The 15922-nt window shown below is 27.4% G+C and overlaps 1 protein-coding gene across 2 annotated transcripts in view; it reads left to right on the top strand.

The window, feature by feature from the left end:
• The window catches only part of LOC117170196 (single-minded homolog 2), a 101017-nt gene that overhangs the window by 71100 nt on the left and 13995 nt on the right, over window positions 1–15922 (top strand). The window contains exons 1-2 of one of the 2 annotated variants that reach the window (XM_033356787.1): window positions 8506–8705; window positions 13172–13468. In XM_033356787.1, coding sequence (XP_033212678.1) covers window positions 8603–8705; window positions 13172–13468 — 400 coding nt within the window. In that variant the 5' untranslated portion in view covers window positions 8506–8602. Of the gene's footprint in view, window positions 1–8505; window positions 8706–13171; window positions 13469–15922 lie in introns of those variants that run through there. The other variant, XM_033356788.1, reaches the window with a different exon arrangement.

Genomic DNA, 15922 nt, shown 5'->3' with positions numbered 1-15922 from the left:
GATTTCTTTCCCATGTGTCTACTAGCGTCTCTTCTGCACCACATTCTTTTAGAATTATCTCGTTACTTACTTTGTCCATCAGGATTTTCCCGCATATTATGCGCATGAATCTCATTTTTTATTTGAAAATTCATGTTTTTGTTTGAAATTTAATTTTGGTGTTGTAAAAAATGAAGCTGTTTGGTTGAAAATGTGTCTGCTTCAGTCGAGGATTCAATTATTTTTTATTTGAAATTAAAATCTTTTCTTGGTTAAAATATCAATTATTGCATTGTTTTTTTTAGAAATTCTTATGTTTTTATTGAAAATACAACTACTTGTTCGGATGTTGAACTACTTTGTTAATTCATAAATAACAGTCAATTTTTAACAAACCCCGCAATCCCCAAATCTTCTGTAATTTTTGGATGACCCCTAAATCAATTCCAAAAAAAATGTAGTTGGCAAAAATTAAATAAAATAAAGGAGGAGGGAAGGTCAATTACATATCCCAACAATGGGTCATGTGTGGAACAAAATTTCAGTAAAAAAAAAGTCCTTTACCTAATTTATACACGAACTCTAATTTGCAATTTTTCCGACATTTCAAAACATTGTTATTATATTAACAATTTTTTAATTTTCACCCCTATACTTTTTCTTCTTAGAAAAATCTAAGCCTGTAAATTTAAAATTATAAATGAGGAATTGCTCCCTGGAGTTTTAGGAAAAACACATCCTCTTCAGAATTGATCTTCCTCTATATACAGTGTACTATTGACTATAACTATATATATATATATATAGTTATATTGGTAGCCATAGGTCAGGTGAGAGTTTTGTATTTGCCCGGTCATTCTTAAATCTTTAAAGACAGTCCCGGCTCAGCAGGTAGATAGATTTAATACGAAACATGTGGCCCAGCAGTCTGGGATTTTGGGCATCTTTCAAGTTTAGGTGCGATATAACGACCCCCAGTTTGAAATTTCGGGACCACATGTTTCTCGCACCTTGTTTAACTTATGCCAAAGTGTCAAACAACCTTGCTTCCAAGGTGTCCATCCTATCCACCTAACCATTCCAAACGGGTGCTAAGGCTAAGCAAGGTGAAATACTAAATACTCAAATTTAGGTAGACTGGTAGAGGTAGATAGACTATAGAAGTATAGAGGAAGGATGAGCGAAAAAAAAATAAACAAAGCTTAATATTTCCCCGAGTGATAAAACTTCCCTTCCCTTCTCATCCCTTCTCTTCCTCAGAGATTTTAAAATAAGAAAGTTTATTTTTTGCTCGACACTATTTTCATCATTTTACCAAATTTCGAGGGTGTGGTCGGTCCTCGTGAAGTAATTTTGTTGGCATTTTATATCAAACTATTCTCAGTTTTAAAACTTCAAGGAGTTAAAATTTCCGGCAGGTAGATTTTCGCACGCAATAAACTTGTAAATCCTTTTAATACCTGGCTTGGTAAAAAAAATATTGTGGAAGTAAAAGTAATGCCATAAAAAGATTGTTCAGGGTTAATGCTGATGACAACCAGATGTTGGGATTTTCCCACAAGCTGCAGGTCAAAGTTGTATTCAGACAAATATTTTCAACAGGTACCTACTCAAGGACTGAAGCAATAAATCTTTTTGAATTTGCGAAACCGAAGATATAGAATAGACATAAAAGTTTGTAATTCATAATAATAATTGCTGGTATAAATACAATTTATTGTGTCTATTTATTAAATTTAGGAAAGAGCTTCTCCTCTAATTATTATTTATGTTAATCTAGAGTCATTTAGTTTTAGGGGTTTAAACATTTTTCATTTTTGTACTGTCTGATTTAATTTATGTAGGGGTAATCTAAAAATTACTTAAGACGATTTGGGAGTTGGGGATTCTGGTAAAATATTACTATTATTGTTGAATTAACATAAGCAGTTCCACTTCCAATCAATTTTCCCCCCAAAAATGCCACAGTTGATACTTTAACCAAGAAAAGATTTTCATTTTAAATAAAAAATAGTATTATATTTTTAATTCAAATTAAAAACAGCTGTGACAAAATAATTACAATTTCAACTAAGTAGTTGAATTCTCATCAAGAAGATTAATTTTTGCCAAAAAAGATGTGTTTTTAACAAAATACATTGATTTCTAACCAAATATTTAACTTTTCAACTAAAAAATATCAATTATCTATCAAAATGGAAGTTCAATTTTCAGTTGAAAAAATTAATTCTCAACCAAAAAGATGATGAACACATGATTCTGTCGAATTGAACCCAAAAAGACGAATTTTCAACGAGACCGTTGAATCCTTAACCAGCGCCGATTCATTTTCAAACAGTTTCATTTTAACCAAAAAAATATTAAATTTCAACCACAACACATGAATTTTTAAAGAAAAAGGATTTATTTTCAACCAAAATAGACGATTCATTAACGAAAATATAGAGTTTTAAGCACATAGTTCAATTTTCAATAAAGTAGTCGGAGTTTTAAACTAAAAAAATCAAGAAAAAAGTTATCTTTCAACCAATCAGTTGAATTTTTAACCAGATTATTCAATTTTCAGTTTAAAAATTGATCAATTTTAACAGCAAAATAAACGGAAATTCAATAAAGTACTTGAATTTAAAAAATAATAATAAATATTTAATATATATTTCAACAAACAAATATTTTTATTTTAAACAGAAACAGATCAATTAAAAAAAAAAACATTAATTTTTTGCCGAAAAAGTCGAATTATAAAAAAATACGTATTTTCCAACCAATAGTTGAATTTTTAAACTAAAAATGCTTATTTTTAACAATAAGGAAATAGTTAAATTTCCATTTACATTACAAAACAAAATTAATTTTCAATTATAGAAATAGAATTTTAAACCCGAAAACATGAATTTACAAGAGAAAAGTTCCTTTTCAACCAAAACGTTGAATTTTCATTCAAATTATTCAATTTTCAGTTTCAAAAAATAAATATTATTGAACAAAAAAAAATTATTCTCTAATACAGTAGTGGAATTTTCTACATAAAAAGATGAATTTTGAACGAAAAAGAAAGATTTTATATTTCACACAACAAATTCTTTTATGCTGAATGAAAAACAGTTAAATATGACTAAAAAAAAATATAACAACTAACATAAATTTCCAATCAAATAGTTGGATTTTGAACCAAGAGGATTATTTTTCTACAAGAAAAAAACTAATTTTTACCAAAAAAAAGGTCAATTTTCTACCAAAAATGAAATAGTTAAATTTTAAGTTGAGAGAAATAAACTATGCAGTTAAAAAATAACTTTTTTGTTATAAATTAAATTATTTTGATAAAAAGCCATCTTTTTGGTTTGAAAATTAACTGTGCTCTTACAAAATGATTTTTTACATTAAAAAATTAATCGTTTTGTAGATCATTTATTCTTTTGTCTTTAAAATTTAAAAGTTTCGTTAAACATTGATGTTTTCTGGTAAAAATGACTGTTACTTTTATAGTAAATTAATCTTTTTGCGGGAAAATTGACCTTTTTGGTTGAAAATTTAAATACTTGGTCAAAAATTCATCTTTTTAGTTAAAAATTCTACATCGTTAAAAGTTGATTATCATTTTACTTTAAAATGCATCTGTTTTATTGAAAATATAATTATTTTTTTGAAAATTCGTTGGTTTTTTGCGAGTTAAGAATTAATGTTTTAAATTAAAAATGCAACTATTCCATTTTTTGTTGAAAATTGATATTTTTTTATTGTAAATTGATCTTTTCTATTTGAAAAATCATGTCTTTTGATCATATTTCGTCTTTTTTTTATAGAAAATGAATCTTCTTGATTAAAAATTCATCCTTTTTTATAAACAATATGCAACTGTTTGGGTCTAAATGTAAATTAATCGGGTTCGGTTAAGGATTCAACAATTTAGTAGAAAATAGAATATTTGTTTAAAGGTTAACTTGTTTGTTAAAAATTAATAGTTTTTGTTGAAATTGAACGATTTGTTAAAAATTAAACTTTTTGACAGAATGTTAACTTATTTCCTAAAAAATAATATTTTGGCTTAAAAATTCAACAGCTTTGTAAATAATACGTCCTTTTGGCTTTAAAATTCAATAATTTTGCTGGAAAATTCATATTTTTGGTTAAAAATGTAACTACTTGGTTAAAAATAGTTCGAAATTCGCTACTCCGTTCTAAATTGAAATAGTTTGTTAGAAATTCGTGTTTTTTTTTCAAGATTCGCGTCTTTAGATTAAAATTGTACTTTTTTTGTTGAAAAATTTATTTTCGATAACAAAATTAATCTTGTTTGTTGAAAATTCAGTTTATATTTCTTTTTAAATCTTAGAAATCTTAAAAAACATTAATTTTATTTGACATAATTTTTTCCTCCGCCATTACCCTACTTTCGTGAAAAATCACCCTCTTTCTTATATTTTGATAGAATTTTGTGCTACGTCACTTTTTTGTGAAAGGGGGGGGGGTAGTTTACGGTCGAACCCTAAATTAATTATGCTTTAATTTAATTATAGATTTGAATTGAAAGACTAAAAAGTGAAAACTATATTTGGATCTTGACCTATTCCTATTTCATGAGTCCAGATTGTGTGAAAATATCAGATTACCTTCCTGACAGGTTCCTTCGGCAAATTGCCAACACATGTTCGGTTGCACTTTGCACGACAGTTGTACAACCTAAGCAGCTAAGGTGCAGAAAATATTTCGAACCTCAATAAAACTCAGGTTCAAATCCTTCTCACTATTTCTAGAAATTTCGACCATAGGAATAAACCATCAGCTATAAACATAAGCACAAAACTATAAATCAAAGTCACACCTTAAACGTCTCATTTATCGTACACTGTGCTTTATTTCAATTTCCGAGGTTTAAACCTCTCTCATGAAACATCATTTCCTTTTCATAATTTTTTATCGAAGAATTTTATTACAAAACGGCTACTGGATATATTTTTCAATATTTTTAATTCTGAATTTATTAAGCTTTTTTTTTTTTTAAGTTGCAGTCACCAGATCTCGCTTCGATTGTTGTGGATATGGAATATTGGTTTGGTTGTGACTTCTAAATAAAATGGTAAAGTTTTTTACCGATTTTGAAAGGTTTTAAGGTAATAGAAACAATTTTGTAATATTCGCCAAACTTGGCAAGACATTGTTGCAGATGTAGAATACCGTTTTGGTTATGACTTTTTAATAAAATTGTAAACTTTTAACGGATTTTGAAAGGTTTCAAGATAATGCAAACAATTTCTTAAGATTCCGCTGAAAATTTTTTAAAATAATTTTGACCAATTTATTTTAAGAGAATACTGTAAAGTGTAAACCAGAATTCTCACCTGCAAATCTTTATTATTTTTTGTTACCTAGAAGAATGAAATATCGAATTCAGAAATGCACAATATCAAGGGTGTGCCACTTTCCCTCACATGCGCTACTTCACCCCAGTTTACGACATTTAAAAATACATATTTCAAAATATGAAAAAATTGTCAGAAAAGAATCTGGAAGATTAGATGGAAATTTTTTTCGTTTCCAGAATTTTGAAAAGATTAAAAAAGGCTGTTGCTAGGGGTACCGAAATTTTGGTACAAAATAGCCAGATTTTTTTAGTACAAGTAAAGCTCGGAAAGGCGCAATGTGTACCGAAATTACGCTACAAATAACTAGATTTTTTTTTTCGGTGCGTGTAGAATGTAGAGATCTTCCTTTGATAAAAACAACGAAAAACTTTTTATTTTAAAAATTAATTTTTAGATATAGTTTCAGAAGATTTTTAAAAAATGTCCAAAACTAACTTTAGGACAATTTTTTAATTAAACAGAAATGTAGAAAAATTCGAATCATTCAAAAAAATATTCAGAAGGTTTAGATGTTTTGAAAATGAAATTTTTAAGCTTTTGAAGGATTTTGATAGATTTAAAATAATTTTAAAAACTTCAAATAAATAGCTCTTTAAATTAAACAATTCTGATTTCGTTATATTAGACAAATTCTAAAAATTTTGAATTCCATAATTAAAATTAGAATTAAAACTTTCTTTCAGGTTACATTTTCAATTGAAGAAATTAATGTTTAAACAAATCGATTAATTTTCCTCCTAAACAAGAAAAACCTTCAACAAAATACATAAATTTTCAACCAAAAAAAGATTCATTTTCACCCCAAAAGTGAATAGTTACATATAGTTAAGAAATTAACTTTTAACAATGAAAAATTAAATTTCGATTAAATACAGTTCAATTTTTAACGAACGAATTAAGAAATTAATTGCTAAAGAAAAAGATGGATTTTTTAACAAGTAGATTAATATTCTACCAAAAAATACAAAATTTTAACAAAATGCATACATTTTTAACCAAATAGTAGAATTTTCAATCAAATAGTTAAATTTTCAGTTAATAAAGAAAAAAATTTCATCCAACATCTGAAACTTTCATGCAAAAGGGACGAATTTTCTAGAAAAAGTGGAAATTTCAAACTGAAAATATGAATATAAATTAAAAAAAAAAAAACAAGTATTATTCGATCAAATAGTTAAATTTCTAATTATGACAATTAATTTTCTACTAAAAAATATAAATTTTCAAGAAAATCTTTAAATTTTTAACTAAAGATGGTAAATTTTCGACCAAACACGGATTATTTAAATTTTCAATCATAATAATAATTATCGACAAAAGAAGGAACTTTTTACAAAATAGATCAATTTTTAATCAAACAGATGGATTTTCAAGTATAAAGATTAATTTTCTACCAAAAATATGAATTTTCAACAAAATCGTTAAATTTTTAACCAAAGTAGATAAATTTTCGACCAAACACGGATTATTTAAATGTTCAGTTCAAAAAATTAACTCTAGAAAAAAAAACTTTTTACTAAATATTTCAATTTTTAAAGAAGCAGGTGAATTTTCAAACAAAACGACGAATTTTTCAACTAAGAAGATTAATTTTTACCAGAAAAGACAAATTTGCAACAAAATACATCATGCATTTTAAACTAAAAAAGAGAAGTTTTCAGCTAAAAATGGAATAGTTAAATTTTTCGTTAAAAAGTAAGTTTTCAAACAATTAAAAAATAATTTTCAATGAAGTAGTTAAATTTTCAAGAAAAAAAAAGTTTTTTTGCATTAAAATGATGAATTTAACAAATTACTTCAACTTTCAACCAAGAAATATTTTAATTTGAAACCAAAAATAATGGAATTCAACCAAAAATGACGAATTTCCAACATAATTAGTTTTGAACCAAGTGATTGCATTTTTAGCCAAAAACATTAAATTTCTATGGCAGCAGATGATTTTTAAACGAAAAGGACGATTTTTCAGTCCAAAAAGATTTTTCTGTCAATAAAAAAAAAGTTCATCCAAAATATGGAATCTCTATTTCAAAAGGATATATTTTTAACAAAATAGTAGAATTTTTAAGTAAAAAGATGGACTATCTTGTATTTAACAGAATTGTTGAATTTAGAACAAAATAATAAAATTGTATGTTTATTTCCCAACTTGATCAATTGAATAATTTATTACAATCTGTGAAATATTTTAATTAGTTGAAATATACTTTTCAGAACTTCCAATTTTTGTATGCATTTCAAAAATTTTAATTTCTTTTTAAACATTGGTAAGATTTCACAGACATCAAGTTTTTAAAATTTAATTGAAGAATTTTCGTTTTCGTCTTTTTTTTAGTAAACTTTTTTTGTTTTAAACAAAACAGATATATGAATTAAAAAAACAAGTCTTTGTTTATTTTTAATATAGTTTCAGTTCAGTGCGAATTTTTAATTTGTTCAATTCAATCAAAAATTTGTTTTAATCAAACAAAATGCATTCCAACAAATTTGTTTGTCTGAAAGAGACAAATCTTTTTCTCATTGTGAGCGCACGCGTATCTCACGATTGGTGATGGTGTTCATTAAAATTTAAATGCAACCATTAAAGCATGACGCATTTGAATTTGGCACCTGAGCCCAAGACCGTGGGACAAAATTCTCAGGAGCTGAAAAATTCCCAAACTTTCAGGTTTCAGGTCCTACTATATTGCTATTGGTAGTTAAAACAAATTTCTACCAACTACCCTGTGGCGTCCCTTCAGGGCTCAGGCAACCGTCTTTGTCACAATCTCCTGCCATAGGCTCAGCGGATTCGGAAATTCCCCAACCTCTCTTTAAATTTTAAAACTATTTTCGATTCAATACATTGGGGCTGTACCTATCACTTTCCCTTCTATTCCCGTCAGGACTGACCCAGCCAAGGGTGGAGCTTAAAAATAAGGGTGGTACCTACCTTCAGCCTAGGCGAAACAACATGGGGCTCAGTTCAACACGAGGCGCCAAAAGGACTCGTTTCCTCCTGGCAGACAGTCGTCTCAATTGAGGAACTCCTTCCTTCCCGCTGCACCCTCACAGTTTATTTTTATTTTTCACATCGCGCGCGCTCTCAGATACGTTTTTATTTATTTTCCTTCGCCTCACCGCAATTGCTTTTTTTGCGGTTTTTTTTAAAGCATAATTGTTTTTATTATTATTGTATGTATTATTATAAATAGTTCGTGAAAAAGTGTTTCCAATTGGTGTGAAGAGTGAGGAACCTTTTTCCGAAAAGTTCAAAAATGGCACCGATGGTCGATACTGAGACGCGAAATACCAGCTTGATTTTACAAAGTGACCCATACATTGGTAGTTGGAGAAAAAAACAGGCATCTCTTCTAAAAGGTACTTATGGAGAAGATATTTAAAATTCAATTTTAAGACATATTTTTGTGACTGTAGAATTTTTGAGTTTAGGTGAATACTCAAAATTGTACGATTAAATTTATCAAAATTTGTCTGAATTAAAAATTCAGTACTGAAATTAAGATAATGAAGTCTTAAATTTAGACCGATCATTCTGAATTTAAGACAAACGGTTTTTAAGATTAAACAAGTTTAAGCTTTTTTTGTACTTGAATTCACCAAAAATGTGCCTTAATTTAAGAAGGTCAATGTTAGAATTTCAGAATTCAATAATAGGTTTCCTTAAATTTAGATAAACTTTACTTGAAGTTGGATGAATTTTTGTTTAATTTAAGTAAATCTTATTTCAAGTACATTTCTGAATTTAAAGTGCAGCTTTCTCCAAGCCTCAATTTAAGACTTAATTCTGAAAATTAGATAATAAAGTCTTCAATTAAGACGTTAGATGAATTATTCCTTAATTTAAGTTATTCTCATTTTAAGTATATTACTGAATTTGAGGTGTAACATTTTTAAGTGTACAAGCCTAAATTTAAGGCCTAATTCTGAAAATCAGGTTATGAAGTCTTAAATTTAGTTTTTTTAGCCTAACGTCTAAACTTAGAAAACTTTGGTTAAAGTCAACTTAAATTAAGAAATTAACTTAAATTCAATAAAAATTTGCTTTAATTTAAGAAGGTTAATATTAAAATTTCAGAATTGAATCATACGTTTTCTTAAATTCAATTAAATTTTACTTGAAGTTAGATATATTTTTGCTTTTTTAAACCTAGAAAACTTTGGTTAAATTCAAACTTAAATAATCCTCAATTCAGAAAAAAAAATTCCCTAATTTAAGAACGTCAATATTGAAATTTCAGAATTCAAGCATACGTTTTTATAAATTCACATCAACTTTACTTTAAGGTAAACTTCTCTTTGCTTAATTTAAGTTAATCTCTGAATTTAAGTACATTTCTGAATTTAAGGTGTGACATTAAGCCTTCTTTTTAAATATTATTTCAAAGTCTAAATTCAAGACTTAACTGAAAATCAGATAGTCATGTCTTAAATGCAGTCTAATACTGATTATATTTAACTTTAATTTTAAAATGGACTTAAATTCAGCAAAACTTTGTCGTAATAGTATAATAAATAATTCATTATTTACAAAAAAATATTTTCATTTCAAAAATTTCAACGCTTTTAAAATCTAGTCTAAAATCCAGTTTTCAAATCTAATATAAATTTAAGAGTACGATTTGAAATTAAAATACAGAATCAGAATCTGAGAGATTGTCGGCATTCACCGCTCTCGCCGCCGATAGTGGTGTCTAGCAGTGACGTCCAAGCGCGGATACGCTTAAACATTTTCATGTCAAAGCGTAGATACGCTTAGAGATTTTCAGTCATATCTCAAGAACCCATGAATTTTTTTTTAAAAGATTTATTATCTTTAATTTGGTCATTTTTTTAACAGTTAATCAGGTTTCAAACTTTATTATTATTATTTAAAACGATTTTAAAACCTAGAAATTTATGGTAATTTTAGGATTATATTACGGAAATGCTCGTAAGGGATTTTGAATAGTAATATAGTGTGTGATTTGATTTAATTATTGGGTGAAGCAAAGTACTGCCATATCGTTCTGGGTATTGCGATTTGCGTAATTGTGTTTGAGGACGGTTAATGTTAGAAGGTAATGCATATTCCTGGAATGGTTTAAGCAATCCATACTTCATGTCGCAGCGGATATTAACCACGAGTTTCTCGGTATCGTTACAATACTCTTGTACCTTTAGTCTTTTTATCATTTTCTTGGCGGTTCTCTCACCTTTGCTGTGGAGCCACGCAAGGACTTATTATCAGAGTCGAACCCATTTTCTCGCCGCAAAGAAGTAATGTGAGAAGCGGAACCCTAATAGTCCACAAAATTATCCTCACAATGAACATTTAATAATTTTATGCGACTGCATTCTCGTTTCTGAGATACAGGCCAAAATGATCTAAAAACAGGGCAATGCAATTAAAATTTTTTAAAATTAAAATAGGCAAATAAGTTGTTTTGAACACGCTCAATTTGGGTACGACATTAAATGCAATTGGTGATGCTTGAAATTCCTGATATTTTCAGTATCATTTTCAGAAAAAAAAGAAGAATCATTTTTTAACAAAATAGTAAAATCCTCAAACAGACCCCGGATTAGTTTAAATAACAGTGTATTTTTAATCAAAGAAGGTCTAAAAAAATATCAGTAATTTACCAAGCCTATAATAGTTAAATTTTCAGTAATGAAATTAATTTCCATTCAATCAATAATAGTTGAATTTTCTACCGAAAAAAAAAAAAACATTTTTCAGCAAAGAAAAAAAAATTCAACCAAATCGCTGAATTTTCAACAAGAGTTCAATTTCAACCTAAAGGTTTTGTTTAATTTTAGTTTTTTAATTTTTTAAGTTTTGGTTGACATATGAATTTTCAAGAAAAAAGTTATCTTTCAACCAATCAGTTGAATTTTTAACCAGATTATTCAATTTTCAGTTAAAAAATTGATCAATTTTAACAGCAAAAGAAACGGAACTTCAATATAGTACATGAATTAAAAAAATAATAATGAATATTTAATATATATTTCAACAAAAAAGTATTTTAATTTTAAACAGAAACAGATCAATTGAAAAAAACACATTAATTTTTTGCCGAAAAAGATGAATTATAAAAAAATACGTATTTTCCAACCAAATAGTTGAATTTTTAAACTAAAAATGCTTATTTTTAACAATAAGGAAATAGTTAAATTTCCATTTCCATTACAAAACAAAATTAATTTTCAATTATAGAAATAGAATTTTAAACCCGAAAATATGAATTTACAAGAAAAAAGTTCATTTTCAATCAAATGATTCAATTTTCAGTTTCAAAAAATTAATATTATTGAACAACAAAAATTATTTTCTAATAAAGTAGTTGAATTTTCTACATAAAAAGATGAATTTTGAACGACAAAAGAAAGATTTTATATTTCACCGAAAAAAAACATTTTTCAGCAAAGGAAAGAAAATTCAACCAAATCGCTGAATTTTCAACAATAGTTCGATTTCAACCTGAAGGTTTTGTTTAATTTTAGTTTTTTAATTTTTTAAGTTTTGGTTGAAACGTCATTAATAAATTTTTTGTTCAGAATTGATCATTTTAATTGAAAACAAGCTTTTTTTTAACTTTTAACTTTGTACAAAATCCAACTGTTTTTTTTTAAATTCAGCTCCTTTGTAAAAAATTAATTTTTTTTTTAAATTGATTTTGTTAACTGAAAATTTAACAATTCCATTCTTGGTTGAAAGTTTATCTTTTTTAGTTGAAAATTAGATTATTTGGTGGAAATTTCGTGTGTTTTCGGAAAATGTATTGTTATTTGTAAAATATGAATCTTCTTGGTTGAAAATTAATTTTTTTGTTGTAAAATTTAAGTATTCTCTGAAACTTTTTTAAAAAATAATTTTTTTGTAAATTCATATTTTCGGATTGAAAATTTAACTGTTTTGTAGAAACTTAATTTCTTTGATTGAAAATTCAACAATTTGGTAGAATTTCACCTATTGTGCTGAAAATCATACTTTCGTTTTGAAAATGAAACTCTTTAGTACTAAATAATTTTTTTGTTTGTCAAAAATTAAGTATGTTAGCTATTTGCAAAAAATCCATCTTTATTTGAAAAAATAAATCTTCGTTTAATTTCAAATATGTATTTTATATTTTTTTTAATTTGTATTTTTTCGTTATAAATTCCACTAGTGGTTGAATATTTAACTGATTAATTAAAAATCCATTTTTTTTATCAAAGATTTATACTTTTGCTTGAAAATTCATTTGTTTAGTCTTAAAATGAACTATTTTATTGAAAATAGTTGTTTTTTAATATTAATAATTGTATGCAAAAATGAGCGAACTCTTGCATATTCATTTTTGGTACCCTTAGCCGAGAAACTTGATTTAAAACAAATTGTGAAGGATCCATGAAATATAAGCAATGCTCACTTTCGTGTCCCGATGGTTTCGAAATGGAAAGACAGGGATGAAAAAATGCATTATTCAAAGCAAATTTCCATCCGTGAGAAGTCTCACTGGATAGAAACATCGTTAGGTTGCTCTCTTGTCGTCGTTTTAATGATGGTTTGCTCCCTTTGCTTTTTTTGGCCAGTTTTTAACGAGGAAGCTTCAATGTTGGAACCATCTTTTCTCCACGATTTGCTCGAATTATTTTCATAGCAATGCTCAGATATTATTTAATTGAGCAAAGTAAACTACTTTCTGTTTAAAATTTCACATATCGCTCATTTTCTTCATAGGAATCGAGAAAAAGTAATATTTTATAAATTTGTCCATGAAATGCGCGGTCTATGTAATTTTTCAATTAATTGTCTTTACTGAGGATAGATTTTGAACAGAATTTGTTTTTTGTTTCAGATTACAGATTTACCTCAGACACTCTGGATCTGAGTTCTCACCACCTAAATAATAATAACAACAATAACAATTATACAAGAATTCTTGAAGGCGAGGGTGGAGTTGGACCACCGGAAATTGTGATGAAAGAAAAAAGCAAAAACGCGGCGCGATCGCGTCGCGAGAAGGAGAATCAAGAATTTTCCGAACTCGCAAAATTGCTTCCACTTCCAACTGCAATCACCACGCAATTGGACAAAGCAAGCATCATCAGACTCACGACAAGTTACCTGAAAATGAGAAGAGTTTTTCCTCATGGTAAGTTTCAATCAAATTACACTCTTAATTTAAATCAATTTCAATATTCGCAATTTGATTAATTTAATAAAGCATGTTTTGACTGAAAAATCAAGTCAATTTATACTAACAAAAAAATTGTTTTAACAGATGAATTAAATAATATTAATTATAGAATCAAATAGTCGCTTAAAATGACTGATTTTCTGTGAATAAAAGTCACTGATTTGTCTGATGAAAAGAATAGTGCAATCATCAAATGTTTTTTTTTTGCTCAAAATTTTAATTTTGATTGAACGTAAACTAATTTTGTGAACATTCATTTTTTGAAATTTTTTTCATTTTCGCTTAAAACTTAACCTCTTTTAGTTAATATATCAACTCTTTGTTTGAAATTTTATGTATTTTATTAAAAATATCAACTATTATATTTTTGTTTGAGAATTTATCTTTTTTTATTGAAAATTTTACTACTTGTTTGAACTGCTTTATAAACCTTTTTTTTGTCAGAAGATCAATAATTTTTGTTTAAAATTTACCTCTTCTTGAAAATTGAACAATTTGGTGAAAAATCAGTTTCATTTTTTGTTGAAAATTTATCTTTTTAATTTGAAAATTTCCTGATTTTTGGTAGACAATTACTTTTCTTAATAGCAAATTCATTTTTTTGCTTGAAAATTGATTTATCAAACAAAATTTATTTATCAAACTTTTAATTAAATTAAAATTTAAAGAAAACTAAAACTATTAATTTATTTGTCAAGCCTGTCCCTGTATTTTGTTCAACATTAATTTGTTGGTAAAAAAATTAATCTTCTTTGGCAAAAACTTATTTTTCTTGCTTGAAAATTCAACTACTTGGTTGAAAGTAAAAACTCATTATTTTAGTTTATGTTTTATCATTTTATATAAAAATTGATCAGTTTGGTTAAAAATTCAACTATTTCGTTAAAAATTCCTGTATTTTGTTATAATTCGTTTTTTGGTAAAACAATAATCTTCTTTGAAGGAAAAATTCTTTATTTTCGTTAATCCCTCGTCATTTTATTGCTTTGTTAAAAATTATTATTATTTCGATTGATAATTAATTTTTTGTATTTAAAAGTAAACTATTCCATTGTTGGTTAAAAATTGATCTTTTTCCGTTGCAAATTTAACTATTTCGATGAAAATTTCTGTATTTTCTTACAAATTAGTTTTTTGATAAAAAATTAAAATTCTTTGGGAAACATTGATTTTTTTTGCTGGTAAATTCAACAACTTGGTTGAATGTTGATCTGATTTGTTAAAAATTCATTCTTTTCATATTTGGTTCGTCAATTTAATTAAAAAATCGCCTATTTTGTTGAAAATTCATTTAAAAATTAATTTTGTTGGAAGTTGAAATACTTTTTCAAAAACGGATTTTTTCGTTTATTTCTATTGTTGAAAATAATTTTCTTTATTGTTACTGATTCGTCAATCGTCGTATCAGCATTATTTGAATCAATACAAATTCATTTCTAATCAGTCAGTTTTGATTAATTCAAATTATCCCGATGGTCAACTTTGCCCCGGTCCACCCTAATCTTGATTGAAATTTTGATTTAAAAAAATCGTCTAGTCCTTATAATGAACCCTATAATCGTCAAGGAGTTTGACAAAGAAAAGTGACTCGCATTTGGAGATTTTTTAGAAACGTCTTTGGGGTTTTGGTAGGAAAGGGATGGTAATGCAGCCCTTTGTTAATTCAGACACAAGACACTTACGCGTAAAGGGCAAATAGTATCGGATGAGATGGGTGTGATTGCGCACTTAATGCATTGTTGGCTCTGGTGCTTTGTAAGCAAAGCATGGGGGCTGTTATAATGTTACAATGGCCCCCTTTGCCCCGCTTGCCCCGGCAATGGCGAATTGAATTTCAAGTGGCCGCATCCCTCTAGTCTAGAATGTACCGTCGTCTTTATTCTTGAAAAAAAAGCCTCGACGCCCTTACTGAGCCACTTCAACACACATCCTTTCCCTTCGTTATTATCGACAATTACCTAACTAAACGATGACAAATTTTTAAGGACAAATTAAAGATATTTATTTTTGTATTCTTCTAAAATGGGGCTAACTGAGAAAGTATGGGGTAAAGCGAGACATCCAGATTTTTCAATTTTCTGACTTGATATAGCTTTCTTTGGATAAAAAATCGGAGTCCCGCTGTACCCCACATATTCCAACAAGCCCCGTTTTACTGGAATTTATAGTAAATAATTTAGTTAAATTCAAAAAGGAATTTCAGATAATCAGTATTCATTTTTTTGCTAAAATTCCCAAACATTTTGATAACATTACTTTTGTGAAGCACATTAAAGCGGGGCTAACTGGTACCATGCTTAAAAGTAGAATTATTATTATTATTATTATTATTATTACACCATTAAGCCATTTCCCTTTCGGGGTAGGCGTGACTCACTCGGCAGGGGAAAGGAGTAGTGTGTGGATGGG

Source organism: Belonocnema kinseyi, chromosome 3 (genome assembly GCF_010883055.1).
Source record: "Belonocnema kinseyi isolate 2016_QV_RU_SX_M_011 chromosome 3, B_treatae_v1, whole genome shotgun sequence".
NCBI classification, from domain to species: Eukaryota; Metazoa; Arthropoda; class Insecta; order Hymenoptera; family Cynipidae; genus Belonocnema; species Belonocnema kinseyi.
This window is presented reverse-complemented; position numbering and strand designations above follow the sequence as displayed.